Here is a 13,078-nt window from a genome sequence, read left to right as displayed (position 1 = left end):
GGGATGCTGGAGTCCCATCTTGATGATCTTTGAGATCTCTTCAAAGTCTACACGTCCAGAGGAAATAGACCAGGGGTAGGGAACTGCCCAGGGGTTGGATTCTTTCCTCCCCCACCGCCTGTTCGTGGGTCAGGTTTGGCTGGTGGGCAGGGCTTCCCATCCATCCATCACTTGATGTCACAAGGAGACCACTGGCTGACCACTGTGGAAAGCAAGATGCTGGACCAACCAGAATCTTTTCCTGTGTCTTTGGTCTCCTGTTTTCCTAGGAGATAGTGAGCATTGCCTTTCCTCCCGTCCCACAAAGCTAGGGCTTCTCTCAGAAAAAAGGGCACATTTACATGCATTTTGCCTGCTCCTCACCAGCCACCCCCATGTTAAACAGAGGGCAGACCCACACCATACATTTAACGCACATCCAATGCACTTGACTTCCTCCGAAGAATCCTGGGGACTGTGGTTTTCCCCTTGCAGAGTGCCAAATTTCCCAGCACCCTGAACAGACTACAATTCCCAGGATTCCTTGGGGGAAATAATGTGCTTTAAATGCCCATTGGATGTGCTTTAAATGTTCGGTGTGGATCTGACTTCTAGAATTGTTCTGTTTGGGTTTTTTTTTCTTGAGCAAGCCCATAAATCAACCTTAGCCAACCTGGTGCCCTCCAGCTATATTAGATGGCAACTCCCATCAGCCCCAGCCACTGGCTGGGGCTGAAGGGAGTTGGCAGTCCAAAATAGTCAGAGGGCACCAGGTTGGCCAAGGCTACCGTAAATACTGTCAAAGCTGCTCCTTTAGAATTAAGGAAAATTTCCAGTTTTATTTCCTAACATCAGACCAGCTACTTAGTTTTTGCTGTTCTTCTCATCATCCTGAATCCCCCCCCATCTGTTTTTCCTGTTTCTGCCTCCATCGTTCCCTTCACCTCTCTTGTTTTTTGTCCCATGCTTCTTTGCCGACTGAAGCTCCTGGCTAATCTTCTGCTCCAGGAATTCTTGCTTCTTGATCAGCACCTCTTCAGTCTCCCGCAATTTCTGGATTGCCTCTTGTGGGGTTGGGGCTTTGGCCTTCTTACCTGTTAAGGGGCCAGTTGGGGGTGGAGGAAGAGAAAGGAAAGCTCAAAATTACCATGACTACCCCATAAAGGAGGTGCAGGGAACCTTTGGCCCTCCGGATGTTGCTGAACTACATCTCCCATCAGCCCCAAGCAAGCATGGCCAATGGCCAGGGAGGATGGAAGATGGAGTCCCAACAACATCTGGAGAGCCAAAGGTTCCCCACACCCACCATAACAAGCGTTATTAGAGACCTTTGGGTAACGAGCAACTAACAAATGTAATAATAAATAAATACTCCAGCTCTAGCACTGATCCATTCTGTTGTAAAATCAAAACGGGAGGGACTAGAACCACTCCCTGAAGTAGACTCTGGTAAAGGTGGAATTATCAGCCTCTGAAATTATCCCACCAAACCTAGCCAAGTGAATTATGGTTTTTTCCCCCCGGAAGCCACACTTCCCCTCCCCTCCCTACAGCCCTCCTTCAAAATGGGAGAAAAACTGCAGCCCTTCACCCTGGAAGCTGGGCAGTAGGGAAGATTATGGTTAAAACCCTTAATCCCCACCTTTTTGGGAAATATGGTACAGTCCACCCACCAACCCACCCAGAAAAGCTTGGAATAAATCCCTCCCCCTTATTTAATATGTTTTCCCCCTTTGTTTTTCTTCCTTCACTAGGCTAGCTTCTTTTCCTTCCTCCTCCCCACCGCACACTTGGTTTCTCCCAACTCTCCATGATCCTCTATGGCTATTGGGCGATACCAACGCCTCCCCGGGTGGGAAAGAGAAAGGTAGAGCTCACCCTTCCCGAAGAGCTTCCCCAAGCCGCTCATCTCGCCTGGTTGGTAATGCACTGGCTTTCCTCTTCCGGCTTCACCCACCCACCGACCAACCTGCCCTCCCCTCGATCACATGATAATAGGGAAGGACCTAAAGACTAAGCCAAGGACTCCCAGTCTACTTGGTTCTCTAAAAAGACATCAGGTTCCCAATCGACTTAGTAGATTGTGCGGGGACAGGTGGAATTACACAAAAATCAATTGTTTTAACTCCTATGTCTGCTTACCCAGAAGTTCAGAGTTCACTTCTACAAATTAATCATGTCCCACTGATTCCACTGGAAATTATGTGCAACTAGCTTAGTCTGGGTCCTACCCAGTGATTGAATGTTTTCTCATGGTGGCTTCGAAGAGCTGCAACGAAAAGTGAACCTCTCATCCTATTCAGGGTTTTTTATTGGATTTAAAAAAACCCGTTGATTCCTATATTGTTCCACCAAGCTTGCCCCGCAAATGGAGAATTCTACAAGAATCCGGAAGTGAAGATTGCATCGTTTCCTGTTATTAACATATCTTTAGACCAAACCTGGGCATGTGACAGAAGCTCGCACGAAAGCTGCGTAGAGACTATCACATGATATGACACCCCTCACTCTCTTCTCCCCCCCCGTCTTAAAGGAGCCGAGGCCCTAAAAAATCCCTTCCCCAAGGGGCTGTAGACCTAGGAAAGTTTCCCACCTGTATTACATCCAGGGACCAGATCTACGTTACTCCATCCCTGATTTTTATGGGGCTGCAACTACATTAATTATTTTGTCTATATTTTAACAGGTCTTTACTCACATTTGCCCCCTCCCCCCATAATGCACCTACTTTTAAATAGCTGCATGAGATTTAAATATTCCACAGGTGTAGCCTTCCACTATGGTTACAGACCAAAGCCAGCAGATGCTCCCAGGGGGCAGGTGGAGGGAATGATTAAAGTGCCCCCCCACACACACATTCTGTTAACTTTTAACATTGATTTTGTATTCTTAGATTTTTAAAAACTTGTTTTGGCCAACATGAGAAATAAGACAAAAAAGGTCTCTGCCCATGTGCAAAATACAAGCAGCAGCTATACTACAGCCTGCACATCCATGCTTAATGGCTATGAAGGCAGAAAATGATATGGCTAAGTCCCGTGGTTCCCAACCCTTTTTCCTTACAGACCACTTCAAAATTGCTAGTGGTCTTGGCGTACCGCTTAATGATTTTTCTGCTTCTTGTAGTAATTGTAACGCACTGTTCTTAATTGTGTTTTTCTTGTATTACATTTTGCATTCTATAGAATTCAAATACCACATGAGATATAAAAGAAGCAATAAAATACAATTAAAAATCATTATATGTAACGCAGACATGCCACGGACCACCTGAATAAAGCTTGCAGACCACTGGTGGCCCACAGATAGCCTAGCCAACTTGACGCCAGACATCTCCTTTTTTTCCTTAAACAAAAATAGCCTTATGCTACCTGTCAACAAATTCATTGCATTGCCTGACAGAAAGAGCTTAGTTAAAACCCTGCAATAGGCAAAACTGCATTTGTCCTCCCGTGAATAGAAGTGAAAGTGATTGCTGGAATACTCTCACACAGCAAGAGAGAAGTTCAGTTTCAGGTGCTTTTACACCCCTCAGTCTGTGAGAAAGCAGCAACCCATGGCTCCCTTTGCCAACCTGGCACCCTCCAGATGTTGGGACTACAACTCCCATCAGCCCCAGCCAATACTGGCTGGGGCTGATGAGAGTTGTAGTCCAAAACATCTGGAGGGTGCCAGACTGGCAAAGGGTGCCCGTAGGAACCTCCCTTATATTAAAGCAGAATATTGGCCCATCTAGCTCAATATTATCTACAGCGACTGGCAGCAGCTATCTAGAGTTTAAGAGAGAGGTGAGGTCTCTCCATCCCTACCTGGAGATGCCAGGGTTTGAACCCGGGACCTTCTGCGTGCACAACAGATACTCTTCCACTGAGCTAGGGCCCTTCTCCAAAGAAGAGTTCTGAAATTTGACTCTGTTCATGCTGGCTGTTGTCTTGAATTTGCTTTACATCTTGAGGCTCAGTGGATGAGATGTTAGGAACAGAAGTGCAATGAAATGTGGCGGGATGCCTAGAAGGCAAGGTCAGGCCGGCCATCCACAGGTAACAGAGGTACACGGCAGGGAAACGTGTAGGATTTATTGCACAGGGTCAAAACTCTCCAGCACGCTCCGCACGTGATGAGAGAGAAGGAGAAGTATGGCATCCATCAGCCGCGGGCAACACTCAGGAGCGAGCGAAGGCTTCTAGGCCCTGGTTTAGGAGGGACAGATTCATGCCATTGGGGACGAGGATACACGTGACTCCTATGTGGAAGCAAGAGGGAAGGTTGTTTACTTATTTAAATGTTTATAAACTGCACTTTTGTAAAAATACCAAAAGATGGTAGACACCCTACAAAATTACAGTAACAATAAAAAACTTCCATAAATACCAGATGGTAAAAAAAAGATAGTCACATTTCAAAGGCCTGTCTGAATAACACAGTTTTTAGGAGCCGTCTAAAAGAAGGCAGGAATGATTCCTATAGAACCTCTACCGGCAGGGAGTTCCACAGAGCAGGGCCTGCCACACTAGAGGCTCGGTCCCTAGCAAAGGCCGACTGAACCTCAGGGGCCGTGTGGGGAGCCTGAAGTGGTCCTGTCAGCAGTCTGCCCACTGTAATGTGTACTTAGGTGCAGCTTCCTGACCAGATACAAGGGCAGCCCCACATAAGGCAGTAGTCAAATAATGGATCCTTGGCTTCTTTCCCTTCACAGGAAGCGGCCTCAGACTGAGTCAGACTGCTGGTCCATTTGGCTTAGTATCATCTTGGGCACAGAAATTTTGTAGTGCTCCTGTTTGAACAGGAAAAAAGAAAACGACAGCAACAGCCGGCCTCAAAGGACCCGGGGCGGAGGTGGATGGTGCCCAATAGGACTGCTGGGGTGGAAGGCGGGAGGCTCAACAGCTGGTAGAGCCATAGCCAATGGCTAATTCTAGCCTAAGCCCCATCCTCCTCCCTGCTGAGTTCTACAAGGGCAACAGAGAGACGGAGGAGGAGGAGCAGGCAATGCCGCCCTCTGGACTGGTTGCAAGAAAGCAGGCAGGTGGGGGCAGACTGAGATTGGTGGGGCAACCGTTGCATTAGCCCTAATGGACCCCCACACACACTGCCTAGGGGTGAGAGGTTACACGTGGACATGCTTCTCCGGGTACCTAATTTGCTGACATCGCAAATGTTGCGGCTTTCATCGTCAAAGAAAAGCATCTGGGAAAGGGGAATCCCGCTCTGTTGAGACAACCTGAGGAAGAGCAGATGGAGAAGGAATGAGAGCTCGTTCTGGCACTTCCTTACCTCAGCCTTCCCCAACATGGCACCCTCCAGATGTTGTCCTGAATCTACCAACTCCCATCAGCCCTAGTCAGCGTGGCCAATGGTCAGGAATCATGGGAGATGAATTCTATCATCAAGAACATCAAAAGAGCCCTGCTGGATGAGGCCAATGGCTCATCTAGTCCAGCATTCTGTTCTTAGTTACCAACCAGATGCCTAAATGGGAAGCCCACAAGCAGGACCTGAGCGCAACAGCAACTCCCTCCTCCTGCAGTCCCCCAAGAAACATATTCAGAAGCATTCAGCCACCGTGGCTAGCAGCCATCGATAGCCTCATTCTCCGTGTATTTGTTTAATCCTCTTTTCAAGCCATCCAAGTTGATGGCCACCACTGCCTCCCGTGGGAGCAAATTCCACAGTTGAACTCTGAGCGTGTGAAAGTCCTTTCTTTTGTCTGTTCTGAATCTTCCAACGTTCAGCTTCACGGGATGTCCACGAGTTCTAGCGTTATGAGACAACCATGTATATATAAAAATTATTATTAACACTTATTACTAATGTATTTTGAATTGCTATTATGATTGAGAATATACCTGTACCTTTCCTTGCAGTGATATCATTCATTCATTCATGAATGATATTATTACAAGTAAAGGTAGAGGCATATTCTCAATCATAATAGCAACTCAAAAAAGAACCAGACAGCTGATAAGACAGGAGGACATATTTGAGAGAGTTCGACAGGAGACAGGGCCCCCGGATGTAGAACTGACTAGGGCTGTGTTCTCTAATGGGGTGCCTTCCTGGTATTTTGGACTCCAACTCCCATCAACCCCAGTGAAACTTCCTGAGGGCACCAGGCTGGGAAAGGGGATTAGGGTTTCCCTTACCTCTGGAAGTGGGTGACTTTGCTGCCTGGGTAGATCTCCTTATAGCGGATGTAGCAGTTCAAGCCAAAGAGCTCCAGTAGCTGATTAGCCCCGTATACTTCATCTGTCCTGGGAAGAGAGAGAGAGAGAAACAGAGGGGGAGAGACGGGGGGGGGGTAGAGGGGTGGACTAGTTACACAACAGAACTTTAATACTCTCACTGTTTACCAACGCACGTTTACATGGACACTGAGGGTTTTAATCCATGCCAGGAATTATGAGTGTGGAATAAAGGGGGTGATATTTAATCCAGATTAAGTAACCCAGAACAAATGGAGGCAGTCTGTGGCATGCATGGATGGGTGCAGGAGCCAGACTCACTGTGAAGCAGCCGCCATCGGGATCCCCTCGGCATGCAGTGTCTCCAGCACAGACGGCACCTCGGGGTACAGATTCACAGGTTGCCCATTCCGGTCTCGTATTGCGCCATTGCTGGGAGGAACATGGACAAGAATTGAGTGGTGAGGAAAAGGGGCGGGGAAAGACTCTGCGACTTTAACATGACAGGCAGAAATCCATCAGCTATAGCTTTCCCCAGGACACAGAGGAAAGCTTCATCTGTAGTGTTCCTGCCTGCCAAGCAGCTTTTGTCACAGAGCCTCTATACAGGAAACAAGCATCTCCAACCTACCCTCCATGGACACTGCTGACCTTCCCCTTCTCACCCCCCTTCTTTTCCACATTCAACCCTCCACCTTCCTTTCCTTCCTCAACTTTGGTCTCCTTCGTCCCCCTCTCCTCAAGGGTGTCCATGTGTCATGCATTACAGAAGACGGTCTGCTATTTGAAGGGATGTCCAGTCCAATTCTACGGCTGTACTACCCTGAACATGCCCGATTTCGTCTGATCTTGGAAGCTAAGCAGGGTCAGGCCTGGTTAGTGCTTGGATGGGAGACCGCCTGGGAATACCAGGTAACGTAGGCTTAGAGGAAGGCAATGGTCAACCACCTCTGAATACCTCTTACCACGAATATCCTACGAATATATCCAAAAGATTCATAGGGTCCCGGTAAGTCATAACCGACTTGAAGGCATATAACAACAAACAAAATAATAATAATAACAACTCTATAACCCTATGTATTAAAACCTGCTCTGCTTTCAGAAACAGGAACTGTGCTCTTGACTTTAACAGAGGACATTACTTTTCCTCTGGGGCCCTTCCACACTGGTGTTTTGGGGATGAGTTTTTGTGTGTGTGTGAGTATATTTTGCAAAAACCATTGATGCAATCATAGTGCATTAGTGTAGGATTTAATAAATCATTCACATTTATTAGCTGATTGCTGAAAGAATCTGGACCAGAAACATTTGGCGACCCTTCTTCAAAGTTAGGGGACTTCAAAAGCACCTTCCGTGCCACCCAGAGAGCTGGCACTCATACACCCGCACGGTAAGACACTCTGATTACTAGAAACATTCTAGAAGAAAGGTATGAAAATGGAACATCTGTACATGTTTCCCTCAAAAAGAGGAACATGAACTCCCAACTTAACACTACTTCCACACAACAGAGAAAGGTTATGTTTTCAGGTCTGAAGCACAAACTGGAGGATCTTTAATCAAGATGAGGCCCCAGTTTCTCTTGAGGACCATACCAAATAAAATAAAAAAATAAGGGCCTCTGCAGATGTCCTTTTTAATGTGCATTCATGACGATTTGTGCTCATGTGGTATTTGGGCAGTTGTATGCAATCCCGCTTTCGATGGTGTTTGTGCCTGCTAAAGTTTCGGAGTGGACATACAGCTTTGTTTCCAAACTGGCACATGTCCCGCAGCTTCCTGCTGACATCCTGTAACTTTTCCTACCATAAAATTCCTGGTCTATTTTTTTTAGTTCCACTCTAGTAGACCTATAGCGCAAGAGTGTCCCTCCAGACAGCAATAATCCAGTAGTATTGTTGGGGGGAAGCAAAGCAGATCAATGAATAAAGCCAAACGAGGTGTGGTCAGTCCAGTGTAAATGTGCCACAAATGCCCTACAACTGCATCAATGACATGTTAACAGAATGCACACATACACACACAAAAACAACCACCCCCCAGTCTGGAGGAGTAGGTAGTCTTATACATACTCCTCACCCTTAGTATCTCACCTGCTTTTCTGGAAGGGGGGATCCACATGGGTGTTGACCCAAAAGGGCCACAGGGTGTAATCTGCAAGATAGACAGAGATCAAACTGACCTTGAATCCCCTGCGCCCATCTTAAACCTCAAATCATCCTGCTCCTCACCCCTGCTTCTGTTATTCCCACCCTTTCAAAGTCATCTCATTTGACCACACAGATTTCAACTGGTGAAGGCAGAATCCATGCCACAGGCGGGAAGGCTTTTCCAGCCCAAGGGCCACATTCCTTTCTGGACAATCATCTGGGGGCCATACTGTCAGAGGTGGGCAGAGCAATGCATGCACATTTTAGATTTGTACAGTTGTCTAGTTTCTGCACACTCTCTTTCTCTCTCCTCCATCCAGGAAGAAAGAGGCATGATCAGAATTCTGGGACACAGTACAGCCAGGCAAAAACACTCAAGGACGGCATGAAGCAGGAGCAATAAGGGCCAGAGACGGGGAGGATGTCTGGCCTGAACAAGAGCCTCAGGGGCTAAACAGAAAAGCCTGGAGGACCACATTTGGACTGTTGAGTTTTCCACCCCTTAATAGTCCCTAACAGGAGGGAATGTAACTAATAACACATCTAATAGACACAACATGGGAAAACTGCACCTGTTGAACTCCTACCTGGGATGAAGGTGTTAAAAGCGGAAAGGGCAATGTTGCCCCCCCCCGAGTCTGTCCATGGGATCTTGGAGTTTTTGGGGAGTTAGAAAGAGGGAATTTCCTCCATTCCTGTCGGCATAAGCTTAGAAAATCCCCCTCCCACACACACCCTGGAAACAGCTGGCCCGGTCTGCAACTCTTCCGGATTGCACTCCGGTTTGTGAGGGAGAGAGAAGCCGGCATCAGTACCTCTGTTCATGAAGACCTGCCCTTCTCATCCATTTTGGCAAGCCCCAAGGGCGCCACAAAGCTGAAGCCTGTGAATATTTACTTGGAATTAACCCCCTAAAATTCAGTGGGCCTTCCAGCACAATCCGACGCATCTTGATTCAGAAGTTCCCGCAGAGTTCAAGGGGCCTTACTCTCAAGTAAGTGTGTGTACAGGACGACAGCCTTTCCTCGCCGAATGAGCGTGCGTGCACACGGGATCACAGCTTTGCATGACCGAGAAGCAAAACAGGGAAAGCGCTTGGAGCCAAATCACTTACCCAGGTCAAACACCACCAGCGATGGCCTTTTGCACATCTTGTCTACTCAAGGAAACAAAATCAGAAAAGGAAGAGACAAGCGGGGGCCGCTTCCTAGGAAGAAGTTTGTTGTTGTTATGTGACTTCAAGTCGATTACGACTTACGGCGACCCTATGAATCAGGAAGAAGAGAGATTTCTTAAAAGGAGGCAATCCGGTGCTGGTGGGGCTCCAAATCAGGTCCCCAATTTCTTCCTGATAGTAGTCACTGGAGCTGTGTAATGTGGTCCTCCAGGGACAAGCAGCGCTCTTTTATTTTTCACTTGCTTACTGCTGCCTGGATGGACCGCGTGCTGCAGCTCTGGAGAAGCACGGTCTTTGCCAGACAGTTCCAGGGCTGCCCGGTTAACTCTTTCTGTCCCAGGGAGGATAGTGCCAACCCAGCAGGCCTTTTTTCATTTTTTAAAAAAAGTCTGGTCTGTATCTCAGTTTAGATAATTGCTGTTGCTGGGAAAATTGTAATTTGTGCACTCTTGAAATAAAAGTATACTTGCCTTTCTGTTGGGGTTAAAGAGGGATAGCAAAATATCTAAGGGATTAAAAACACCCCCCCAAACAAAAATCAATTAAGTTACACAAAAGGAAAATCATGCACACCATTAAACAAGGAACAAGAACACACCCAACTTTGCTCAAAGGTAAATTCCACTTAATGCAATTGGCTTATTCATTAGCAAACATGTTTAGTATTGCAACTTAAACATGAAAGCAAAAATATTCAAGGGTTAGTTTAGATGTATATATCCCATTTTTCTTTTAAAATATTAAAGTGGCTCACAAGAAGTAAGAAGCGCAAATAGAACAAAAAAGTGATTAAAATGATGATGTATTTGCCAGGCTCAGTTTTTCAAGATGCTGAAGAGTTTATTTTGCCTTTGTTGTGGTTGAATTGAAATCCCCAGTGCTTGTGATACTATAGTTCACTTCTCCTACTAAACCAGCTTGGGCTTTATGGGAAATAGAACCAAAGTAGGCCTTTATTTGGCTTCTGATATAAAACGTCGGTTTATTTCCTGGTGACCTGACCCTTACCTACATTCCAGTGGCTCGCATAATAAAAGCCGGTTTAAGCTGGAAACTTCCCTACTATGCATTTCTGTATCACATTTATGTTTATGGCCTTGCTTATTGTTACTAATGTGCCTTGCATAGGAATGTCAAACACTGTTCCAATGTCCCACAAACCTTGACTTGTAAAATTCCTTTGATATGTAAGCAAAGTAATATCGTGTCTGTCTCCAGTTTAGGGGGCGCCCGGTTGCAGCTGGGCCTCCCCTCAATAGTTGCCTTTGTCTGCTCCTGCATAGTGCTTATCTCAAGGACATGCGAAATATGCAGACATAGAGTCTAAGAGATAGTCTTGATGTTTCCACTTTGTCCTTCCCCCTGTACCCCTTTACCTCCTTACATATGCCCCAAAGCTATGACAGTTAGCGATTGCTTCTTTTGTATTTTATGACGTGAACCCGATATTGTAAACTTCGGGGTAAGCCTATATAAACTCTTGAACATCAATAAACGAGGTTCCCATGCTGGCCTGCTTCGGCTTGTAAGTATTGGGTCCCCTTTGCAAAGGTTTTTGTCTCGTGTTACTTGATCTCTGATAGTGGGTTCATTTGCACTCAACTCCGCACTCTTCCCGGGTGTAACAAGCGAGTTGGGGTTGACAGGGCGACTTGCGTGTTGGGTTTGGACCTAACACCTTGTAGATACTTTGCTCAAGACTTTGTATATTCCAGCTGCCTTTTAATAAGATCTATTTTTTTCTCTTTTAAAATAATTGTAACTGCTGCATTGTCATGGTTTGTCATTTTAACTGATGTGATAAAACAGCAGCAGTGGTATTTTTAAAAAAAGCATAAACAGATTTGATTAAAAAGCAGCTGGAATATACCAAGTCTTGAGCAAAATAGAGAAACACTTCAGCATTGTGAAAAACAGGGAGCCAGGGATATCTCCATCTGTCAGATGGGAGTTCCACAATCACAGAACTACCACCAAGAAGGCCCTGTCTCATACCCACCTACCTGATCTGACCTATGAACAATATAGAAGCTTTATTTGCTATGAGTTGTGACATTCATCTCCCATCTTTCTTCCAAAAAGCTCAAAGTGGTGTATGTGGTCCTTGTTGCCTTTTATCATCTCAACAACCTTGTGAGGTAGGCTAGGCTGAGTACGTGAGTGAGCTCCATGCCCCAGACAGGATTAGAACCTGGGTCTCCCCAGTCCAACTCTCACAGTGTCTCTCAACACAGTACTGGATTGTGACCCATAAATCTGGCTCTTAAAACTTTATAGACAATTTGTTCCTGCAACACTGAAAAAATAGATCAATACAGTTTGTAGGTATGGTTAAGCTTACACACAGCAAGAGTCAGAGAAGGTAGACAATTGGATCATCTTTTTGTGGAAACATGGGGGGTCTAATTTATTGGTGTAACAAGGTACAAGATGGGTCTGTGCTATTTACTTGGAATTTTGTGATACTTAAATGCATTCTGATTATGGTCTTTTTATTATTTATTTATTGTACTTTTAGACCACCCTTTAGCGACAAGCTCTCAGGGCGGTGTACAACAGAATGGATGGTATGGATTTTTGTAGTTTTAAATCCAGTTATTAGTTGCTATTGTTTTTCTTGTATATTACAACAGTTATAAACAGAATTACAATTAAAAAAAAAACTTTATTATAGACCATTTCTTCAAATGGCTAAGCATCCTTTGTGCATCTGGGACCTTATGCACGCTTCTCCCCAATGGTCACCTCTTGATGTCAGTCCTAGAAAGCCTTCATAAACTTAGGAGCCAGGCTAGGTATGTTAACCTTTATCAGACATCACTAATGCATTTGATAGCAGACGTGAAAGCCGTGCTGCTACCTATAAACACAGGCTTACATCTTTAGTGGGTGAGGCTGGTTATCTCTAATGTATTTGGAATCTGCCAATAAGTTATGGTCCCCCACAGTAGCTGTTTTAGTTTATCTTGATGTTTAAGAAGGCTTCTTATCTAATAGCTAATCTGTGCTACTCTAAAAAGTGGGATTTTTATTGTACTTTTTGCATTTGACTTTTGTGGTATTTTTAGGATGGTGTCAACCACTGGAGACAGGGGTTCCCAAACAGTAGTCCATGAGCTTCAGTGAGGTGGCCCATGGCGCAGCTGTGTATTTGTGGCTGAAGACAGGAGACGGCACATCCCTTGTATTATAGATTCATATTCATGTTAATTATATTTTAATTGCTTCTTTTGTTGTACTTTACTGTATTACAGTTTGAATTCTATTCTATACATTAATGTAATACAACAAAATACTATAATAAGCATCAATAAAAATACAATTAAAAATCATACAGCCATTTCCACGGCACATTACAATTGCTACAGCAGCCAGAAAAACGATTAAGTGGTCTGCCAAGATCCTCAGCAAGTTTCAAGTGGTCTGTAGGGGGGCGGGAAGTTTGGGAACCCCAGCTTAAGATAATTTTATTTGAAATACACCCTATAAATTACCTAAGTAAATAACTTTGCTGCATCCAGGTTGGCTGGAGATAATGTAAACATTTAAGAAGAGGTCCACATTGAATGGTCTTTAGACTGCAGACT

At 45.3% G+C, this 13,078-nt stretch overlaps 2 protein-coding genes and 1 pseudogene across 3 annotated transcripts in view; 1 reads left to right on the top strand and 2 right to left on the bottom strand.

Annotated features, from left to right (window-relative positions):
* TM9SF1 (transmembrane 9 superfamily member 1) overlaps positions 1–2,000 on the bottom strand; it is a 44,169-nt gene extending 42,169 nt beyond the window's left edge. Inside the window, exons 1-2 of the mRNA XM_061590327.1 lie at positions 1,858–2,000; positions 924–1,073 (exon numbers count right to left, since the gene is read on the bottom strand). Of these exons, the coding sequence (XP_061446311.1) occupies positions 924–1,073; positions 1,858–1,888 (181 nt within the window). The 5' untranslated portion in view covers positions 1,889–2,000. The remainder of the gene's footprint in view (positions 1–923; positions 1,074–1,857) is intronic.
* Positions 2,001–3,683: 1,683 nt separating this feature from the next.
* Positions 3,684–9,741, bottom strand: MDP1 (magnesium dependent phosphatase 1). Of its 2 annotated transcripts, none has more exons than XM_061592148.1 (6): positions 9,429–9,741; positions 8,258–8,318; positions 6,483–6,593; positions 6,123–6,230; positions 5,115–5,200; positions 3,684–4,222 (listed from the first exon to the last, which is right to left on the bottom strand). In XM_061592148.1, the coding sequence occupies exons 1-6, from the start codon at positions 9,463–9,465 to the stop codon at positions 4,143–4,145; spliced, it is 483 nt and encodes a 160-aa protein (XP_061448132.1). In that variant the 5' UTR covers positions 9,466–9,741; the 3' UTR covers positions 3,684–4,142. The 2 variants fall into 2 exon arrangements, with proteins under 2 accessions (XP_061448132.1, XP_061448133.1); XM_061592149.1 differs by lacking the exon at positions 9,429–9,741 and adding an exon at positions 9,130–9,308.
* LOC133368162 (5S ribosomal RNA) lies at positions 6,967–7,085 on the top strand (annotated as a pseudogene).
* Positions 9,742–13,078: the final 3,337 nt, after the last annotated feature.

This window comes from Rhineura floridana, chromosome 11, assembly GCF_030035675.1.
Source record: "Rhineura floridana isolate rRhiFlo1 chromosome 11, rRhiFlo1.hap2, whole genome shotgun sequence".
NCBI classification, from domain to species: domain Eukaryota; kingdom Metazoa; phylum Chordata; class Lepidosauria; order Squamata; family Rhineuridae; genus Rhineura; species Rhineura floridana.
The sequence above is the reverse complement of the archived record's forward strand: the minus strand, read 5'-3'. Positions and strand labels throughout refer to the sequence as shown.